The 23,302-nt window shown below is 43.6% G+C and overlaps 1 protein-coding gene across 1 annotated transcript; it reads right to left on the bottom strand.

Annotated features, from left to right (window-relative positions):
- Positions 1-18,896: 18,896 nt before the first annotated feature.
- LOC140219049 (uncharacterized) lies at positions 18,897-22,926 on the bottom strand. The gene is made up of 2 exons (XM_072288900.1): positions 19,812-22,926; positions 18,897-19,729 (listed from the first exon to the last, which is right to left on the bottom strand). The coding sequence occupies exons 1-2, from the start codon at positions 19,986-19,988 to the stop codon at positions 18,968-18,970; spliced, it is 939 nt and encodes a 312-aa protein (XP_072145001.1). The 5' UTR covers positions 19,989-22,926; the 3' UTR covers positions 18,897-18,967.
- Positions 22,927-23,302: the final 376 nt, after the last annotated feature.

Raw genomic sequence — 23,302 nt, 5'->3', positions numbered from 1 at the left:
AATCTTTCAATGACACGGACGCCCTGCAACAAACTAATAGAATAACTTCCGAGCGCTGAAAACGAGATTAACGCTTACAAAAAAAAAAAAAAAGATTGGCTTTGCTAGTTTCTGTTTCGGTTTCTGATGCACGAAGCGCCACCTGCTTCCTGCAAAAAGTGCCATGGCAGCTTCCTGTTTACTTTTCGAAGTTGGCGTAACTAACGCAGCTGAGTCTCGAAGCTTTCGTGTGCCGTTATGCATAACGCAATGTCATTGAATAGATGCTGTGAGTATTTGTGGAGCCTCTAGAAAGTCCTGCATCGATGCGTGTGTGTCTTTGTATACGCGCCATCTCTGGAGGTAAGCAAACCCTCTCAGCCAGCTTGCGCCGACCTTCGTTGCAAGGGCAATATTTGTAATTTAACTACATGCTTTATCGGTATACAGCTGCATCTGACCGCCACTTTGTTATAGGCCTGATGAAAAGTGGTATTGAAATCACTACATGAGTACTACCGTAACCGTAATCTCTACCGTAATCTACCGTAATCTTAACCTGCGTTTTCGTTTGCTTCAGTTCTAGTTAGATTTCAAAACAAGATCCCATTTGTTGGTACTCATCGCTCATTATATGCTTAGCATGTTGGCTTCGCCCGATTTGTCCAGAATAATATATATATCATCGCCTTATAACAGACACGTCGGTATCGGAGAAGCTCGCAGGTGGGTGTGCCGTTTTCACTGCCTAAAGTACGTATGAACGACGTAGATAATGACATCTAGTGATTCATAAATAACTTGGAGTAAAGAAATGCTGTGTTGCTGCGAAATTTTAGTAAAAACAAAGCAAAGATACGCCTGAAATGTTTTTCAGTGAAGTATTTGTGCACATACTTGGGGACGTATTCTGAAACGTTCCACTTCGGCGATAGTTTACCTAGGCAACAATTTCGCCTTCAGGCGCGCGCTGAGATGCTAAGATTGCATAACAAAATACAAATTGCATAGCAAAATACAGTGGTGACTACCAGCTGATGCTTTTTGCGGGAATTACAATATATGTAGCAATCAAAATGCAAGAAAAAGTAGCAACAGAAGAAAACAAATTAAACACCTGTGAGTTTATTCAACCATGCACTTGTGCATACATATGTGCTCACAGGTAGTTCTAGCTTTCTTTTATTGTGTCCGTGTTTTGCTGCACTACCCAGATACCATTCCATGATGACCGACCAACAAGCCCATATTGCCACCCTTGTCGATTTCATTTCTAGTACAACAGGCTTTTTTCAATATGTTCCTCGGGATTCTGGGCATACTGTTGCCCTCATTGCCACGGCTGCCAGCAGCACGTGTGTCCTAAGGTTCTGTATTCATAACAAGCAGCTTCCACAAGATATAAAATCGTTGTTTACTGGTTTCGCACCATTCGGATGTCGGTCACGGAAAAAGAATTTTGAAGATTGTATGTGCTAAACGACTTCAGCAGGCGTGTCTCCACAGAGATTATCTCAGCGTGCAGATGTTTGATCAGTATGAGCTGTGCGTTGCAAGGAATCTTCTGTGGAGGCACCTGCACTTAGCTGATCAGGTCACCAAGTTCCTTTGACAACCTCAAATAAGACTACTACGGGCTCACGTGAACAAGGATTGACACAAAGCAACAAGTGATGTCTACGTTTCTGAAGGTTTCATCCTTCCCAACAGTGTGTGCAAAGTTCTTGGCCTCGGTCCAAAATTTGCCCAAGCTACCAGCTGGACTAAACCGGAACTTCCCTGTCCGTCATAAGTAAAGTGTCCAGAAGAGCCCCGCAAGAAGATGGTGTGAGGATGAACTCGGAAGGTTTAGATGCCCTGTTATGATGTAAGCCCCCAACCTTCTAAGTTACCTGTAAATGTGTAGTCTTACCTGAAGAGTAATTCATTGTGTGTCATACCAGCTGACAAAGAGGGTGGTTTTGCAGTTTTTTCCTTTAAATGTTTCTTGGAAAAAGCCAGTCAAGCAATTTCTGCAGTGTTCAATGAGCGCAAGGATGTATCACTTATGAAAGTAGCAGCAAAACCAAGTGAAATTTACAGAAAGTTGAATCTCGATAAACTAAGGAAAAGCTCAGAGATGTAATTTTTAGTAAGTGCACAAGGAGGATGTTCCTTTTCGGGTCATAATTTCCGAAAGGGGTACCTGGCAGAAGCAAGCTGCCCTGTACCTGGTTTCAAAGCTGAATGTTAAAGAGATTGATGACCAGTTTCTTGTAAAAGGTTCTGACGAATCCTTGATTTTGTTAGGTTTCACGGCGAAAAGGGCTTCAAGGCCTTCTCAGCTAAGGTCAAAGAATTATATTATTCTATCCTGCTCAATGACCTTATCCAATGTGTCGAGGATTGTATTGACAAATATGGCGCTGTAAGGTTTTCACAGGAAGCAGGTTGTTTCAGTAGAAGGGTATTTAGAATTATGGTGTTTTTACATGTCGTCAACCTTTGCACAGTGGAACAATAGGCTGAATCTGCAGAAGAAAGGCATTTGCATAGGGTTGTGTCTGGCTCCCGTCTTTAGCAACCTATATTTAGCACAATTAGATAGGCACATATATGACCACCTCACGGGACTAACAGTTTTTCAGCGAGCTTTTAGATTTGTCAACAATTTTTTAGTGTTTCTGGATTTCCCTAGTAATAGTTTTCTAGAAAAATGTCCTGATGTCTAAGATTTCTTGCGAGTGTTTGAGACCTCTTGAAGTGACTTTTGAAGTGCAATACGTTTCAGTTTCTTGACTTTCAGTTCATCTTTACTGACAGTAGGACTTGCTGGGCTTACAGTCCATGAGCTAAGAAACCCCTTCTCCAATTTCATTCAGCCCATTTGAATTTGGTGAAGAGGGGCATAACTAACTAATAGGGATGGCTTTGTGCCCACTACTGGGAATGTGGATGTAGGCCGAAATTCAAAAAATGTTTTATCGTTGCAAAACACGGAGACCGTGTTACACGTGAGATAATCAAAGTGGGAGAAATTCTATGTTTAAAGGATGGTTGCATCAGCACCCCTCTATCGCTCTCACTGACAAGGAGATCAGACACCTCGGGCTATCACCATGTTGAATTTTGTGTGGCTTTGTCGTAGCGTTCTAAGTATGGTTGCTGGGCTATTGTGTGACTGTATAAATAGCGATGCTTTCTGAAAAGAAAATAAACAGTTGGAAGTTCAGCGCTCCGTTCTCTCTTCTATCCCTTCTGGTGGCTTTGCGCTGTTAACCTGACTTTGAAGCATAATTTATCAACAAACCCAATCTTACACCCTTCGTAACTAACGTGTTTCAAAAACGTCCTAATGAAAACCAGTTTCCAGCAACAGGCTGCAAGTCTTAAAGAGGCTGGTTATCCTAACCACGTGTTGGTGTCGGTGGCAGTAAGGCTGCTGAAACAGGAACGTTCGAGACGATGCCTCCGTGCAAATGCAAGAGCTAGCAGCTGTGACCAGGTGAAAACCGCTGTGATTCCGTATATGCACCAGATATAGCCTGAAAAAGAAAGGAAGCCAAGGTAACGTACGGGTGTTTTTTCAGCTCCAAATAAGCTAAGCACCTTGTGTAAAACCACTAACCCAATAAGGACAAAAAAGCCGGTTTGTGGTAGAATCGCAAAGATGAGTTCGTCGGATGCGCTGTAGGAGTGGTCTATCATATTCCACTGTCATGCGGTAGATGCTACATAGCCCAAACCGGAAGATGCATTAATGAGCACTTAAGAGAGCACAGAAATATAGTGTATCAGGTGACGATTTTCTTGCTTTGCATTGCAATACATGTCCATGTCGCCCTCTTCTAAATGACACCGCTGTTATATACAGGGATAAGCATAAGTGTGTAACATTAATAGTATAAACTGGGCAAATCCTCTCGGCCGCTGACCAATGTATCAGCAAACTATCACTATCATTGTCCGTGAGAAAGTTAGATTATTTGCGCATGCCATGAAAGTTGATTGCATTTGCAATGGATCATTTAGGTTTCTTGGTGTTTTCTTGTTGTACCTGTTTTAGACAGTGTGGCTCTACTCATGAGCCATATATACAGTCGGCTTCCATTAATTTGATCATCTTTCTGGGGTTTTACTTGCCAAAACCAGTTCTGATTATGAGGCATGCCCGTTAATTCGATCCTGACGGGACCATTGAGACTGGTCGAATTAAACAAAAGGCATGAAAAACATTGAAACATGCCATTGCTTCACTTTGCAGTATTTGCCTTTAAAATTAACTTTGGTCGCATTTCAGTTTAGCACTACACCTGCAACGATCAACAGCTACCAACTCGCCCAGTTTACTATTTTTCTTAATGTTAGCTTCACTGCAATACAGCCATGTTATGCATAGAACCATACCAAGCAGGGAAAGGTGCCATTGTTGCAAGACAGCACGTGTTCCCTAATTTACGTACATGCACATGTGCAGTCTCCAGTCACAGTATGAGCACCAAGACGCCTAATAGGTGTATGGGCAGGCCTTCAGAGTTTGATATATTCACCCTCTTTTGTTGGCTTTTAACATCTCCTCGGCTTATCGCAGTTTTTTCAACTTACTGCCTTCCTTTTTGCTAGCTTTCCCAAAACACGATTGTTTTCCACTTCTCTGTGCATGGCACATTTACTTAAAGAACATGTACTAGGCTTCATTAATGGTCTCATATACGAGACATGCATGGAAGGTGAAAAAAGGACTCAAATCACCACTGAAACGTAAGAAGCAGCTCTGAATGGCTGCCAGTATGCTTATTAGGTGGCTAGGTGCTCCTACTGTGACAGGAGACTGCATGCCTGTATAATCAAGGAACACGTGCTATGTCCTGTGACAGTGGCCCTTTTCCATTTTTGGTATGCTTCACCACAGTAAGTTGCATATGCTTCAGCACATAACACAGCTGTATTTGGGCGAATCTGACCAGTGAGGTTCGAATTATCCGACGAAGGCCAATTTTGAGATTGAAATAACAGAAGTTTAGGCTCGCAGAAATGTATTTCATTAAATAAAAAACAATCATCAGCAAACAACTTTATTTAAAAGGGGTGACTGACTACTTCTATATCAATAATATATATTAAAAATGACAAGAGGCCAAGCATGCTGCTTGGCCTCTTGCTTATGCTGACGAATTTTTTGTGCTTAGTTAAGTATACAGAGATTCAGCCAATTAAGTATGGCAGAAGATTTGTGATTTCGAGCTTCTCAATTAGTTTAGAGTGTCAAACAAGCTCAAATGCTTTCCTGTCTGCAATACAGGAATATAACATCAATCTGGCCAGGTTTATCAAGAATGCTAGCAAATGCTTGCATGTATAAACCCGTGATCCAACTTCCAATAAATCGTTGAAAGTACCAATTGTGTGTGTCTCTTCTCTCGTCTGTCTTGTCTTGTCTGCGCTAAGCACTAAAAAAATGTTGTACCAACAATGTTAAAAGTCCACCCTTGCAATGTAAAGTTTCTTTCTTTTTTCAAAAATACTCCACACTTCTCTGAAATGTGAACATATTTGTTATTCAATAATCAATAGGTCAGTTTCGTCAAATATCCATATTTAATTCTATCCAGAAATATCAGAATATGAAAACCCCTACTACATATGGGCCTTGAGTGGAGCAGTATGGCCTTAAATGCGTGTAACCAATGCTACTTACAGGGAACACAAGAGGTGAGTCTGGGGTCTTATGTGCAAAACCACAACATGATTATAAGACACACCATAGTGGGGGACTCCGGATTAATTTTGACCACCTGGAATTCTTCAATGTGCACTCAATGCATGGTAAACAGGTGTTCTTGCATTTCTTCCCCGTGGAAATGCAGCTGCTGCAGTCGGAATTTGATTCCGCACCCTTGGGATTAGCAGCACACAATGCCAAAGGCATTATGGCGGGTTTTGAAACTCGAGAGGTGGAAAAGAAACCGCGGAAAGCTTTAGAAGAGATGTTTTTTAGATTGTTTGACACATGTAATGCCAGTCAAACCAGGCTTCTGGCCAACTGATAAGTTTGTAAATGAGAGTGACTGAAAGGTGATAGTATCTGCCGCACCAAGATGACATCAGGAACATGTTCACATTGTCCAAATGATAATTTTTACAGCCTCAATTGAGAAAACAAATCCGTTGGCTGCCTAAAGGCGAGGCGTCCTTACTGCGCGACTAGAAATTACTAAGCAAAGCAAAAAAGTACCTGCTGTATATGTCCGCTCAGGAACTGCAGTTCCCTTTGAGAATGGTCACCACATGCACCTGACTTTCTCCCTAAAGATTCCAGTATGTGTAATTATTGACAGAAAGGAAGATTTGATCACTTCTAATTGCGTGTTCTCCAATTGAATACAAGTCAAATGGTCAACAACTATTTGATTTACATTTGACATTTTGAACATTTGCACAGCACAAATATGTACTACAGCCATACTCGAGAAGAACGCCATCAGTGCAGATTGTGAAACACCTGACGAGTAGGGAAAAAAAATCTTCGTTTCCAGGGCTCTGAAATTATTTTGAGTTTTGTGCAAGTGCACCGTCAGTAGCGCACCTACTGGTGATGATCAAGGGTTCAGCATTTAATATATCTGCTCTTACCAACACTAACAATACTAGATATTCCTCTAACAATTCTTTCCTTTCTCAAATAAACACTAATTGTCAATGTTTACTGCTCTTTTATGGCGATTAAACACTAAATTATACCACCCCATATTAAAGCCTGCTGCACAACATTAACATTCAAGAGAGATAAGAAATATTTACTATCGACACTACTGGCTACATACTCATTACTATGAACATATATTATATACAAATTTATTTTACCACTTCCAGTGCTTCTGTATTTGCCTAATGTATCGCTTTTATTCTCCATATCCCATTGTCTTTATTTTTTCCTTCCTTATTTTTAGAAATTTGAAGGTTTTTGTCGCACAGTATATATTTCACTTGTACTTTGCATATTGTAAGCATATTTTTGTTTCTAATTATCTCGTACATTACCCTTGTGTTCTTTGATATGTGTCATCCCTATGTTTCCATAACGTGCTAATTACTACATTTTTATTTATTTATACGCAGCATCTATTTCATTTGCTTGTATTTGTAAGCACCTTCCTTGTATTTGATTACTTGCTTCATTAACTTCGTGTATTCTGATGTGTATCACTGCTATGTTACCATAATGTATTAATTACTATATTGTTAAACTACTAATAGGTCCCACTGACAGTTTTTGTAACTTACGGGACCTCCTTCTGTACTAATGATGAATGATGAAATAAAATTTAGGTATTCTGCATCAATTGTGTAATTATTAGGTATTAAACATCACCATTGCTAGATGTCACAGAGGCACCACTCCCGAGGTTTTGAGCCACCTCTAGTAGAACGAACAAGTGATCTTTTTTCATGAAGTGGATTGGCTTCCCACATGACATCATTAAGAATACACAAAGCAAGCCTCCTCATTAACCCATTAGGGACCGGTTTCTTTTTTTTCTTGCTATGTTGAAATAAATCTAATATATTAACTTACCTTTGTACTAATAATTCACTTGCAAAAAATTATTACTCTTGCCTAATTAGATTTTGAAATATAGCCCGTGACCATATGGTCACACTGGGCCCTTACGCTACAGCAAAATACGCGAATTGAAAAACATTTATTTCAAGCTATGAAACATCACAAAAAACATACGTTGCGAATAGTCGAGCACTTATTTAGGGTGATATGGTTTAAATCATGGAATACACATGCATCGTCATACTTTGTGCATTACTTGTGAACACGAGAGTACCTGTCTGCAGATGAAATTGGTTCTACGCCATGAATGGTGCTTACGATCGTTACTACAGAATTACCCATCCAGCGGACAGCAATTATCCCATTGTCGCTCAGCACGAGCTATTCGTGCCCGCGAGGTTGGCGCTTGACGAATTGTGGTCGTGCGATAGGGCACTCTCTGGGAACACGGTTCTGCTTCACTGTGCCCGGTGCCTTCGTAGCCCTGTGCCTTGAGATGCCTGAGTAGTGGCATGCCTGTGAATAAATTATCCAAATATAAAAAGAAAGGAAGGTCGTGCATCTCTGCTGCGAGTTCATCCACCACTTGAAGAAGTGGCGCCGCTGCTTTTCCGAAGTTCTTTTCATATTTTTCAGATGTTACGGGATCCCCTGCTTGCCTTGATACACTTTGAAGTGTACAAGGTATCCGTTCTTGGCATTTAGGCACCATACTTTATACCCGAAGCGGATAGGCTTTCCGCGTATAAACTCTTTACAGCCATGACGACTATAATACTCAATCATACTTTCGTCATAGCTCATGTGACGCACAGGTTGAAAGTGCTCCAGAAACCTTGCTTTCAATAGTGCCATCAATAGTGCCATCGCATTATCTGTACGAAGCGATTTCTTCGCATAGCTTTGTAGGCCACCGTGTTGCTCATATCCAAGCCGCTGTCCCAGTGGCACTTTTTCCCTGGCAAGCGGTTTTAGCCGGACAAAACGAGCACTCCAAGAAAACCTAATTCTTCTTTGGTAACCTCCGGATCGGGCATATTTAAAAATAACGCATACTTTCTTGTTTGTTCGTCTAGCAGCTCCACGACGGCTTCGTCAAAAAAGATTTCGAACAACTCAACAGGTGAAAAGTCCCTGTAAGCAGCAAAGTTTGGGTAGGGAAATATGCCAAGGCTTTTCTGGAGATCACCGTTCGTCCACTTAGAAGCAGTGACTAATTTCGCAGGAATGGCCGCATCAACTACAGCAGAAGAAACCTCTCATGTTCCGTCACCTAGCCCGCCTGGGTCGTCATCGTCCGAGTCGGATCCACCAATGCGGCGTCCTTCAGAGAACACAGTTTCAGCGCCGGCTCATAGCTGCCGCCCGACTAGATTGTCAATGAGCCCGCCTGAGTCTTCATCGGCCGACTCTTCATCCAAATAGGTGCTAGAGTCTCGCGGTCGATATAAATCACTGACACGTCGTCATCGTCGTCTTTGAGTATCTTCGCTATTTATTCCAACATCAACCTATTCAGACAATAAAATAAGAAATAACTACTGCGGGAACATGCCAGCAGCCGTGCAAGAGATGAGAATGCAGTTTTAAAAAAAAATAGGAAGTTAGGTAGCCTAAAGGCCCAGCGTGACCATATGGCAACGCGCAAGATAACACGCTCGTTCATGGATAAATCAAACATTAATCTTTCACAAATGCTCATCGTAGCTCACATATTCAAAGAGCAATATGGAGGTAAGGATATCCGACTATTGCTCAAACAAGTAGTGAAAAAAAAAGCATCCCTTGGAGTGATGCATGGCGACGCTACTCGCACAGCAACTTATTCCCGCCCTTGCGAGGGGCTCCCACAAAACGACGGGCACCTGCTGCCAATTGGTATCCATAAAGGGAACCCTAATCTGTCTAACGGCATGTCAAACGCGATTTTGGTGCCGTTTTGCTAATCTTAATTAATTGAAATCCACTGTGCAGACTAACGTTACCATATGGTCACGCTGGTATTTAATGGGTTAAGCTTATTTTTAGTAGGATATGAAGGCATAGTAATTGATGTACCTGTAAAAGTAAACACACTAATGTAAGACATGTAGATGTTTCTTGAGTCCAGTGGTAGACTTGCCTGAGATAGCAGATTGTCTGCCACTGTTGTCTACACACATACTATCGACTAAAAAAGTTTACGGACCACGGTATCTCAGAAAACGCTAAATATCCGAGCAGCCTTTAAATGTAGCCAGTAAAACCGTACATCACAATGTTCGCATATACTAGTAGAGGCTGGAAATGGGAATACCAGGCTTCGTTTTGAGGCTGCGGAGATATTCAGCTTTTTGTGAGATCCCTTCATTGGTTAACTTTTTGGGTCGATAGTACATTTGTATGTGTGTGGTAGGGAAGGTATGAGTTAGAGAGTTTCTCCAAAAAAGCAGGGCTTTGCTATAGATGTGCCAGGCTGTAGATGTGCAGGCAAAGAGCGAAAAAGAATGCAATAATGTTTAACAATAGCACAGTGACGACAGCAACCAAAGCAAAGCAGCAGAGGGGTACATGTGGTGGCAGAAACTTGCACTGTACCTATTGCACTTATATTCTTGTACTGCAGGTGAGTGCAGAGAGTAAGTTACCGCGACTGCACACTGTACAAAACATAAGCGCTCTATGTAAACTTCGTTTTGAGGCCATCATCACCACAATAACAAAAAAAAAAAGCTGCATCTCTAAGTGACACAGGGACACACTAGGTTCAAGTAAACTGCAAGTAGCCAACACTACTGTCACTGTACAATGTCGTGTCCAATGAGGCAGGACATAGCCAAGGCCACATAGAATAAAAGTGACATTGGAGAGGAAAGGCTTTAGAAGAGGGTAATTTTTAACCACTTGCAGCTCTTTATATAGCATGGTGACATGAAACTTTTTTGAGTAACCATTCGAGAAGAGATACTGTGTACGTGTAGGTAACACACAACTAAAATAGTTTCAGGGACCCTTTGGGTGATGAGGTTAACATTTAGTCTTTTTTTCTTTATGCACCGACAAGGTTCTGTTACACATGTACAGTTTTCCCGTGAACATTTTTTTCCCTTATCAATTTTGGTTGTACCTGTTTTTTCACCAATAAACTTCCAGTTGTGAATAGGTGCTCGTGTGTGTTCCTTACTTTCCTTGTATGATTTTGTTCTGTTTTCTTTAACTGCAGTCTTTCCTCAGTGGCAATGCTGATGTCATTGTTATTGATTTCTAGTGCTTTAAGCTAATATGGCCAGTCCTACACAATAGAGAAAGAGTGAAATAAAGAAATGCACAAGATATGCATGCTGGGATGTGAAGTGATTGCTTACGATGGGGCAGGGTGGACACCTTAGGGAATGATGGCTGGAACAATGTAATAATTATTTTCTTTTTCACACTTTCTCATTGGTCTCAGCAGCATTCTGCTTACATTATCATCAGCAGGTCTACCAGTAAATGATAAACAAATTCTGACATTATACCAGCTAATAACTGTCTTGCTCAAGATGGACAACTGAGCTATTTCACGATAGGTGTGTTTGAAAACGTGCATCAATACTGACTGAACGAAATGCTATTTTGCTTCAGCTACCTAGAAAGAACTAGCATTAGTGGGGTTGATCTCTTGATATGTCTTATGGTAAACGAATGGAGGTGCATTTGCCCATTTAGAATGAGAATAGTGGAAATTAATGGGACATTGAAAAGACACTTCAACATTCCGACAGTTGTTACAATTATGAAGGGCATGACAGTTCCCGTAGCATTACTGTTCTGCTTACCATTTAAAGGTTACCAGCTTACTGCTGTGGTTTGGACATTAAACTCTACATTCGACCTCACATTGTGTGTTCTTGTACCTGCCTTGAACCTCATCCTTTCCGTGCATACGAGGTGTGTTGAAAAAGAAACCGAACTTTTGCTATAACAGCTTTGCTGCATATGGTACAACATCTTAAGTGCTGTCCCCTTCAAAGTAGTCCCCTCTACTGGCAATGCACTCTTGCCATCTTTTCTTCCATTTTTGGAAAGCCTCCTGGAATGCAATTTCTGGAATGGCATGCAGGTCTGTTTTCGCATTGTCCTGGATCTCCTCTACGATTTGGAAAGGGTCTAGGTCCGGAGAATATGGTGGGTGGGGCACAAAAGGAGTGTGGTGTTTCGCTAAGTAGCTGCGAACAAGGAGCGACATGTGAGCCAGGGCATTGTCATGATGCAACATTCAAGCCTGATTTTCCCACAATTCAGGCCTCTTACTGCACACAGAATCTCTCAAACATGCTAGGGTTCCCTGGCAAACTTCTTTGTTTACCATCTAACCATGTGGCACAAATTCCTGATGGGCAATGCCTTTGCAGTCAAAAAACACAACCAACATCACCTTCATTTTTGACCGACTCATGCGTGCTTTTTTTGGATGAGGAGAACCTTTGGCCACCCACTGCGACGACTGCACTTTCGTTTCAACATTGTAGGCATAAGCCCATGTCTCATCGCCTCTTATGATGTTCTTAAGAAAGTTTTCATCGTCATTGGCAGCGGCAAGCATTTCCTGGCTGATTTCAACATGGGTCTGCTTCTGTGCACCAGACAACAAACGTGGCACAAATTTTGCACTGACACTACGCATCCCAAGTTTGTCACTCAAAATTTCATGACATGATCCTATGCTGATACCCACTTCATCAGCGACTTCTCGAACAGTCAAACAACCATTTCCATGAATCACAGTTCGAACTCTCTCGATGTGGTCATCATCTGTGGATGTGGAAGGTTGTCCAGGCTTGGGATCGTCACCGACCAACATTCTTCCCTCTTCAAAACGCTTGAACCAATCATAGCACTGCGTGCGACTCATATAGTCCTCCCCGTATGCTTGGCTAAGCAACTGAAATGTCTCTGTGAAAGTTTTCCCAAGTTTGTAGCAGAACTTCACACACACACACTGTTCTTCCAATTCCTTCATTGTCACTTTGGCACCAATCCGAAGAGCAGCTTGTTCATGTGCTCACTTCAGCGGCTGTAGCTCGCCAACTAACGGTCAGAGCGAAATGCGGCAAATGGCAGTTTGTTGTCTAAACCTGCCGCTACATGCGCTCAGTAGCCGCAGCGCGCTCCCTCTGCTGATTGGCATGCTATTTCAAAAGTTCGGTTTCTTTTTGAACCCACCTCGTATATATTACTGCACACACACACGAAAACCTTGAGTCATAAGTGAGCACTGTGTCTGTCCCCTTTCCTTTTCCAATCAGTTGACGCTGTTTTCGTTCTAAATACCTTCTAGGAACTAGGCCATCAAGAAACTGTCTTGCAAGTGCCCTATATTATCTGTGTTGTACAGTCCAGTTTGTCAGTCCACCTAAATTTAGCATTGTTTATATATTCTGCTTAAGTGCTTCAAGATTTTATGTATTTTATTCTGTACACTTCTACAGGTCAACACCACCACATATTTCATGTAAGTAAAAGTTACTATGCAGAAAATGCTCGTTTTATTTCAAGACCAAGCAGTTTAAGTGATAATGCATGTCCTGACTAGGTAAAGTTAGTGAAAAGTGACCAAACATATTTTTCAAAGAAAGGCTGTGTATACGTACTACAGGCAATACAAACCTCTATTTGCATGCCGCTGCTATAGGTCCCATGACCAGTGTGACTTGCTTTCTGTAAGCAGTACAGGCTGTACAGAGCTGTCAAGTCAGCTAGTCTTTAGTCTATCTAGCTTGCTTTCCTGGTGCTTTCATGTATACAAACCAGAAGGCCGCCTTCTACAGTATTATGCTGAAGATTATGAATGGTTGTCTGACACTGTGCCTTGCAAAGTACACAGGCATTCTGCTTACCAGGAGACATCATTTGTGCTGGCAACAGTAGGCGCGAGGTAAATAAAAAATTAAGTACACATTAATTTAAAAGCCTTCATCTTCACTACATTGTGCAACATGAGGATGCCTTTCCAAAGGAATGTAGCCAGTGCCATCTGCAAGCACATTGCTCACCAGCTGCAGTGGCTTCATATCGACACAGGTGACACGCAACGACATCATTGTGCTTGAAGTGAGGTGCATGTAAGGCACCACAATCCAATAAAACTGCTCATCTTTTATACATGTACTGCGTTTTTGCTTCCACTTTGAGGTTGACATGATGAGCCTGAATGCCATCAGCCATCCCATACAAAAACTGTCCCAACTTTCATTCAAATGACTCAACCTAACTGTGATAGGCTAGCAATTTTCTTGCTTGGATATGCTGTTCAGTTGGTGCATGTTATAGTGCAGGCACACCTCCAATTGAGTTAAGCATAGTGAAAATCAAGTACACTACATTGCCTACTTAAGCACATGAACATTTAAGTAACAAAATCTTTTTCTGCTCATGCATTGACCTACAGCTACAAAGGAAGACACAAAGACAGTGCAGACGTGTAGGTAATATCAAGCTTTGATGCAGACATAGTAAGCTGTGGTGAGGAATGAAGTGTAATCTGTGTTTCCACTTCTGCATGAATTTTGTGGAAGTGCTGGAGGGTCGAGGTTTTATACAGCTACTAATTTATGTATGTGGTCTAATAAACCATTGCAAAGTGAATGTGTGGCATCAGCAACAGATAGCCAGGCACTATCACAAAAAGAAGCAAAATAATGCTGGGGAGTGGTCGAAAGCTGCAGGTCTGGAGGAGAGAGACAAAAGGACAAGAATGCATCGATCAATTATACATGACTGAAGGCATGCACGGTATGTCGAGCAAGAAGCAGACAGAAGGAGTATTAAGGAAACGCATGAAGGAGAAGTCTGACAGTGTGTGAAGGCAAGAGCATCACATAAAAAAAAAATTTGAAGAAAGTAGCAAATGAATGGGGAGATCAGATGCCAAGGAGCAAGCATTTTCCGCTAGAAATGTTTTTGCTGTTGTGCCTTAGCCCTGGTGCTGTAAATGGAAGGTGGAAGAAACAAGTACAGTACAAGTTGAAAAAGTGTTGTGGCAAGCGTGAGCGGCATTAGATCGGTGCCTCATCAAAATGATTGAATTTGCAGTGCTCATCTGCACTCAACAAAGTGTGGTAACCTGTGCTGCTGGAAGTGTGTGAACTATCTCGAGATTAAATGTACAATCAGCCAGCTCTTCCAGATTCAGAAAAGACTTAAGACCAGAGGAAAATTTCAAAAATTACAAGACGGCAACCTGATTTGATAAATCATATTTTGGATGTTTCCAGTAGAAGCACTTGCACCAACGGAAACTAAGCTGCATTAAAGGTTGGACTTCAGAAAGTGCATCAACACTACACCAACGATAAATGCAATTCCACTACATGGATGACTTGCCTTGTATGAAAACATTGTTTTCACCTTTTGCTCTCCTGTTCGCCACATAAGCATTGCAGATTAAACGAAGTCTCACTGTATCGTGCGATGCGTTTGTCACTGGCTGACCACAAATGAATCGCTGTCAATGTCGTGTAATGAGCATTAAAAATTTCTCTTCAGCTCCTACTTCGTGACTGATGAGCCGGCTGTGCTTATATAGGTGCGGATCCACCTCCAAAGGGTCATCACTGAATTGCATTTTTTTTGACTGACTGCACATGTTACCAGGCTTTTTATCAATGTTTTCAATCACCCACACAGGCGTACGTTATCCTCTTCATTTGGTACAGAGGGTTAAACATTGACAAAATGATGCAGCTCAAATAGCTTGAACGTGTATGCGTTTTCTATCCGCAGTGACAGACAACATGGCTCGAGCGTTGCATAATGCCGTTTGCCTAAAGCCAGCTTCGCTGCAGAGCATCAGTGTCGCGCAAAGAAGCATGCGCATTGTATTGCGGCAAAGTATACCAATAGTGGAAAGCGGCCACTGTGATATACGTGCCCACTTGCCGTCACGTCTCCTGTCGCAGTACAAGCACGGAGACGCCGAATAAGTGTACTGGCAGGCATTCAGAGCTATTTCGCATGCGGTTGTAGCGACCTGAGCCCTTGTTTCGCCCACATAGAGCGCCCCTTATATGAGCTAGACATTGTAACAGCCGGGATTATTAACTAGCCAATATCAGTGTTACTGTACAGCTTTCACAAAGGTCTACTGCTATGAACTTTCATGACGACCATTTTTCTTTAGCATACATTTCTTCCGTATTCATCCGCAGGGGTAGTGTTTTGCCAGTGTGGCTGTACAGCTCTCACAACGACTACGGCTCAGATTGCATGGCGACGCAAGTTTTAGTACTTACACATACAGAGTACAAGATTTCCATTCCCACGAACCTCCAAGTGTGCTGTATTCTCAGTTACATTAAGAACTAATGCATCGGCACGGCAGTTAAATCATAAACTGTTTCCGTTCCCGCGATTCCCCTGAAGTGTGTGGTATGCTGACCTTGATCAACGACACTAATGAACAATGCATCGGCACGACGTAATGCTTTGCCACTAAAGTTATCCGAGAAGACACCTCACTTCCAAACGTATCCCCTTGCGACTATAAAATTTAATATGCTACCGTCTTAACAAAATAGCAACAAACTCACCTCGGACGCGGCTTTTTCGCCTTGCCGGCCACGCATCCTGTCGATTCTGTGCTGCAAGCTCGGCTAGGGACAAACGGAGCAAACGGTTTTCTTCCCCATAGTACGTAAACGACGAGAAATTTTGAGCACCTATAGTCTACACATTTCTCTCTCGCAACCACTGCTCCTCGCGCGTGCGCAGAAAGAGCGGTGAAATCCAATTTCGATGTGCTCGTCTTCCAAGCCGACTGCATCGCGGGATGGCCGCCGTGTTGGAAGAGCTTGATATTCGGTGACACATCGGGTTGAGTGTTTACTTAGGTACAAATACTTTCTGCCCGGAGATAATGGTTGCTAAGAACGAAAATAAAATGTTATTTTGTGCGAAGTAATGCAGCCGGTGGTTGTTTTGCACGCCGATCGCGTTTACTGCTGAAACCGTGCTACGATTGTGGACAGCAGCTTAGCGCTGCTATCGGGAGCTTGTGCGCGCGTTTTTTTTCCACTTCTGCGGAGCGAGCTACGAAGGAAACATTTCGTCACTTCGAGCCGGAATGAGGCAAGCTTGTGCTTTTGGGCGTGATCCTCGGGGTCTGCCGTCGGCTTCTAGTAAATGTTTCCAAGCAGGACAAAACTAACACCTGACAGTGTCACAGGCACGTACGTTCATTGTATAACTTCACAAGAGACTGGATTGGACAAGCGGCTGTGAGAGTGACGTCACGTACCATGCCAGACTGATGGACTACAACGGACGATGTGTGTGTGCTGTGCTATCTCTCCCTCTCCCCCTTCCCCATCTTTAATATCCCCCATCCTTCTCCCATGTGTAGGGTAGCAAACCGGTTAAGCTAAACTGGTTAACCTCCCTACCTTTCCTTCTCCACTTTTTCCTTCCTTCCTTCACAAGCTAAATCGGATACATTTAATTTAGTTTGTAAACGGATACCGCGCGTTCTCGATTCTGCCGGGCGACTTCGTCCGCCGTATACGCACGACGCACTGCGACTGCCGTGTGCGCACCGGTGTTTGGGGGTGATCGTAAGACGATCTGTGCACAGCACGCGTAAAAAAAACAACTTCAATAACCATTTTTCGCACTAAATCTTGTGGAAGGCCAATATAAGCCATTTGCGTGATTACAGCAACGTATATGTACTTCTTTACACTGATAATGAGCGAGAGTTTGCTACATTGCGATTTATGAACGCGGCTGTCTAGCGCGTTTATGAGCGGCTACTCTTCTCAACTTATTTATGACTGTTTTCTTAGACTGCCAAGATTTGCTGCCTGTGTAAAAAAAAAAAAAAGCAGGAACACCCGCTGGTGACGCAGCACTTTTTTTTTCTAAGTTATACAGGTGATGTATAAAATTGTTGTGCTTTTAGAGCGGGGTATGTAACATATGCATACTGACAGAGTGAAACTAATGCTACTGGGTGTTCTGTTGTTTTGTATTTCTTGTTATGCATCAAGCACAACATTATCTCGGTATGCACCGTAGCATTTTAACATAAAACATAATATGTATGCTGACTTCAGTTCATTGCATGTCCTCGGCTTACAAGCTCAAAATTTTAATCATGTGTTGTGAATATCACCTGGCCATTGGTTTCAAGCTCGAAATGCGTATGTATAAATGAGCAAAGGATAAGTGGAAAAAAGGAAGTATCATGGGCCTCGTATTGGCGATGTTTTTATAGACTGCGATCGTCACGATCTGCGAAAAACAAGTGCCACATGGGTCGAGTGACTCCAGGCGAGAGCGCGCTCACGTGCGCGGAGAAATCATGCGAGTACCTGGTGCACGTGAGGACGCGGAATTCTCGCGCGACAAGTGTGCCTTCGCGTGCCACGAGCACGGAATAACCGCGTGTGTTGAGCAACAAACGCGTACACGTGTACCCGCGTCAAGCGTGCAAGACGCGAACGATCCCTGCAATGAACTCCTTCGCTTAAATATCTTCTAAAACAGTGCCGAAAAGCACAAGCAAGGTGTACTTATACCTCGCAGCGTGTTTTTTGTAGGCTTGAAGTTCTCCCGGCCGATTCTGTGTAACCACGCAGAACGACGCTCTCGGTCATTTTTCCCGGTCGGAATCTAGAAAAAAGTATTTCCAGACTCAGTTCGGTTGCTGCATTCGAAGGCGCGGCAGCTAGGCATGATTTCCTTGCAATCAAACGCGAGCGCGACAATCAGAACACAAAAAACGTAGGGAACCTGCGCTGCCTGCGCTTTAACTCAGCCGGCCCGCCAGGCGCTTGGAAGGTATATGGCTTCCCCAAGGTCACGTGGTACGCTTGGGCCAATAAACGCGTCGGCGGCGCGGGGAAAACGAATGCGGTACTCTGAAATTTTTTCCAGTGACTCTACATTGGCCCGGTCGCATCATCGTTACGGAGCCTGCGCGCTGCGTTGAACGCAATTGACGCGGTTAATTATGTGTAATGGGAGTTATTTTCGAGATAGTGAGCAAACGTTATTTCGACTTCGCTACTAGACTATCGTTTGAGCCATTAGAGCGATGCCACCCGGCAGAGGTGCTACTGAGATGCCTGAACCTAGCTACTGCTGCGCGGGACTCCTATCTATTGAGCTGTGAGGATTCATCGGTTTCCTGTCCTTTTTAATTCAGGTTTGCATAAAATCACATGTTAGCGGTGAGCCACGTAAAATAGGTATCTAATGCCGCCGAAAATACTGAAACCTAAAGCTTGGAACCACCCTTTTGTTCCAGAACACTTAATGCTAGGATACACGTTTGTTAAATGCAAGATACTCAACTACTTCAGTGAAAGCTCGCCGTTCTTAAGACTTTAAAACGCTAAAAATGACGAGAACAAAAGCCAAATTGAGAACAATTTATTGAATCAATGCAATAAAAATCAACTGGCAACCATTTTCCAAGAGCCAGAGTTACAAGAGACGCGCTTTTTTGTTTGCTATAGCCACCTTTTCCTTGCTTTGTAACCGATGGTTAAAATCTCTGGAGAAAAAGTGCATCCTTGTCACAATGACAAAGTTCAATATCTGGCATGTGAATGCTGGCATGTGATCTGCACAGCCCAAGCGAGCAAGGCTGCACTTATCGAGCTGTTCTAGTACCTTCCAGAAAATGTTCTCACAGGCACCAGCCTCATCTAATGTGACAGAAACTACATCATTGACAAGTTTCATCACACTCAACAACTTAGCTGTAGGATGTTTCATGCAGCCTTCCTTGAAACTTCTATAAGCCGTAAGATATGCATCACGGCAAACAACGGGCACTGGACTGCTTATGTCTTCTAAGCACAGAAGGCATGATGTGTGCTTTTCAAATTTGTGCACAACATATCCACTCAAGTAGTAGACAATAGCATCGTCCACTTCCCCTTTGAAGTAGGAGTGATCGTCGTCCTGCTCTCCAGGGTTCCTGGCTGTTTCTGTCGTCATCTCCAGTAGCTTTTCTTCTATGCGTTCACGCAAGGATGCATGTTTGGCGCGGTAAAACTCTCTCGTCCTCCTCAGTGTGTCCTGTACACTGACAAGCACATTCCCTGGCACACCTTGCACACTCCCACGCAAAGCAGTTTTTATCGGTGTGTACAAACTCAGAAGGCGGAATATTTGGGTGAAATTGACCACAGTAGGGTGAGATTCATCCCCTCCGAAGGAACGGACAAGTCCGAAGTGGCGCTGGAAAAGATACATGGTTTGTTAGGCCACAAGCAACTTCATCACTTCAACACTCGTAAAGCAGCACCGATCACATTATCACCTCAAGGGGGTCCTGGTTCAACTTTGCCGTCAAAACATAGTGTGCACCCTGATCCAGTAAGAACTCGATGATGTCAAGCGTTGACAACAAAGTAACACGCAAGGACTCCGTGGTCAGTTGAGACGCAAAGAGCTTGAGACCTTTCTCCACGGCGTTCTTTTCTGTGACATTCAACATTTCCAAGAAGTCTTTGATGACCTGAAAGAATGAGGTAAAATGTCAGTAAATAACCATCAATATGCACGAAAAGACACTTTGGCTTGCCTGTATTTCCTTTGAGTGCCTTTTAACGCCTCTTTCAGGTAGCTTTATGTTCGAAGCATCAAACAGGTCATTAAGCAATTTGGTGAATGCTTCTGTTCCCTCAGAACCCATCATGCCTTCAGCACCGGCTTCTCTGTATATGCGGATGCCAATAGGTGTTCCACGGCTGAATAGCTGAAAAAAAAGTGCATTTATAAATTAGTTAAAAAATAACCGAAAATACTAAGCGTTGTATTTCACAGTACCTGTGTAGCAAGTCGAACGCTCATCTTCTGGAGGTTGTCCGGGGCAACATGTGCTCTGGTCAGTTTTGGCACAACTCTCGTATGTTTGCTCTTTTCGGATTCATACAGCGCAACATAATGTGCAAAGTTGATCTGATGATCTCCAGCCTGAAAAAAAAACCAAACAGTTTTCTGAGCTCCATTGCAATTAAGTGCACATATTTCTTCTTACCATTCCATAGGTGTGCTTTTTCAAATGATTTCTGATGCATTTGACTATGTGTGGAACGTCACAGATAAAGAAGATTTTCTGTGAAGGCTCCCAGGGGTGCTCGATGCTGTTGCATGGCGATATCATGTTTCCCGATATTCCCAGGTTCGTCCACATTGAGCGGTTATTACCTGCTCCATCACTTACGACAACAAGCACTGAAGCATTATGCTTGTGAAGCTGCAGCACAGCACTTAACAGGATCTGTGCAAGGATCCGTCCAGGTGCCGCACCTCTTGTGGCGAAAGATGCTATGGGTTGAACCCAGTTCTCAAAAAGCGGAACAAACATCAACACCAGTGCATGGTCAGCAAGTTGGTCGGTGGTGGCATTCATCACATCGCCATAATCAACAAAGCCATCCATCTTGTATGAGGTTTTGCTGAAAGCAACAGATTGCTTGAGCTTTACCTCATCGAGCAATAGAACACCGCACCTTCTGAGGCGGCTCTTCTCACGAAAATGCTCTCGGATACTCTTTAGCGATACCTCATTGAAACCGTACCTGCAGGGAATGCCACTAATAATCTGACGAAGGCGTGCTCTTGTAGGAAGTGGCAGAAGCTGCATATCAGATAACAGTTTGTAAGCTTTTGGGCTTGAAATCTGCAGCAAAAGGCATGTCATTAACCACTCTTCTGTGTACCGCCTCCCATTTTTCGATTTTGCCTTTGCTGCCTGAAAAGCAGTCCTGAAAGCGAGCTGCTGCTTATCTGGAAGAATGTCAAGTGCACGTTCCACTCTCTCTTCTGTAACATTCTGAAGTTTTTTTTTCATGGTGGTTAATTCTTTCTTCATCTTTTCTCTCTGCATAGTTGCTCTTAATGCCTTTCGACGCAGGGACTTCACTTTAATGTTCCTATATTTCAACTTGTTGCTTGTCTTGCGACGCCGTGAAAAGAGCTTGTGCAAACTCCGGCATTCGTGGCACGTTGCAGTTAGAGACAGAATTGTGCATGATTTGCGATGCCATGTTTCACCATTTTTAATGGCAACAGTTGATGACAAGACACAGGGGTAATTATCAGCAGGGCAACCTTCACAAAAATTCAGCCTTTCAATACAAGAAAGTAGCAACTTTAGGTCATCACATGATTTCAGTTCAATGCTCGCCTCAGAAGCATACACAGCCGATTGCACACGTTGCCCCTTGGCACTGACAGAGGCAGTCATGTCTCTCGACACTAACACAGCCCTGTCGATTGCTGGAAGGTCTTCTCTCATTACCAGCTTGTACACCACGATTGTAGGGCCAACCACCTCAAGTAACCAACCCTGCAACCGTTGGCCTGCTGCTGCCATGCCACACAACTCATTGAAAAGCTGTATGTTGTTCTCCTGCACAACATTGCTGTCAATGTCACCACTGGAAACGGAGAAGTTCGACGTAGCAGCCTCTTTGTCGTTCTTTTTTTGCCCTTTCTGACGCTTAGGCCGAGGCGGTGCACGCACGGTTGGAGCCTTGCGTTTTCGCGCTGGCTTCGACAAGTATTTAGGGCAATTGGGAAAAATGCGCGGCACGGCATCTTCCTTCAGAGCCCACTTGTCACGCGGTATGACAACTACGTCACCATGAACTTTGTGAATGAAGTCCTTCGCAATATCTTCCTCGTGAAAGTGGAGGTCGCAAACGGCGCATGAGCTGGATAGCTCCTTATCCGATCTGGGTATAGCCCGTCGCCACTGTTGAAGGCGGACCTCGTCAGCGGGTGGCTTAAAAAAATGTCTTTTTTCAGCCGTGGCTTTCGTCGAATCGTAGCCACTTCGGCAACTAGTCACAAAGCAACGAGGCATGTTTTCTCAGATTCAGGACCACGTCACAGCCAGACACGACATATATGCACTTGTGATAATCAACGGTGATCAACCGTAGTCGCACATTACGTTGAGAAGCTGTTCTTGCCTTGATTTGAAGTGAGCAAGTCAAACTACGTCGCACGATCCGCAAGACGCACAGCTCGGGCGCAAGGACGCCGCACGTGGTCGCGAATGTGACAACTTGCAGCGGGAGCACACGCCGCACGAGCTGCGTCGATAGATCTCGTTGGCACTCACAGGGATAGTGATCACAACACAACACACTTGAAGGTAACGAAGAAACACTCGGCACGGGGCCAAGCCTGCGCTGACTTCGCCAGAGAAGTTGCAAGAAGACAGACGCACCGCCGACACTCGCCGAAACAGCCGTCGCCAGCGTCAGACCCAACGAGACCGGTCAAACATAAAGCCCCTCAATTTTTCGAAAGTAGCGCCATAGATCTTTCCGCCACCCCGCTCACCCTGGCGCATTCTCCTCCACACACGAGCACATCGAAATTGGATTTCACCGCTCTTTCTGCGCACGCGCGAGGAGCAGTGGTTGCGAGAGAGAAATGTGGAGACTTTAGGTGCTCAAAATTTCTCGTCGTTTAGGTACTATGGGGAAGAAAACCGTTTGCTCCGTTTGTCCCTAGCCGAGCTTGCAGCACAGAATCGACAGGATGCGTGGCCGGCAAAGCGAAAAAGCCGCGTCCGAGGTGAGTTTGTTGCTATTTTGTTAAGACGGTAGCATATTAAATTTTATAGTCGCAAGGGGATACGTTTGGAAGTGAGGTGTCTTCTCGGATGACTTTAGTGGCAAAGCATTACGTCGTGCCGATGCATTGTTCATTAGTGTCGTTGATCAAGGTCAGCATACCACACACTTCAGGGGAATCGCGGGAACGGAAACAGTTTATTAATTAACTGCCGTG

This window comes from Dermacentor andersoni, chromosome 6 (genome assembly GCF_023375885.2).
Source record: "Dermacentor andersoni chromosome 6, qqDerAnde1_hic_scaffold, whole genome shotgun sequence".
In the NCBI taxonomy this organism is placed as follows: domain Eukaryota; kingdom Metazoa; phylum Arthropoda; class Arachnida; order Ixodida; family Ixodidae; genus Dermacentor; species Dermacentor andersoni.
This window is presented reverse-complemented; position numbering and strand designations above follow the sequence as displayed.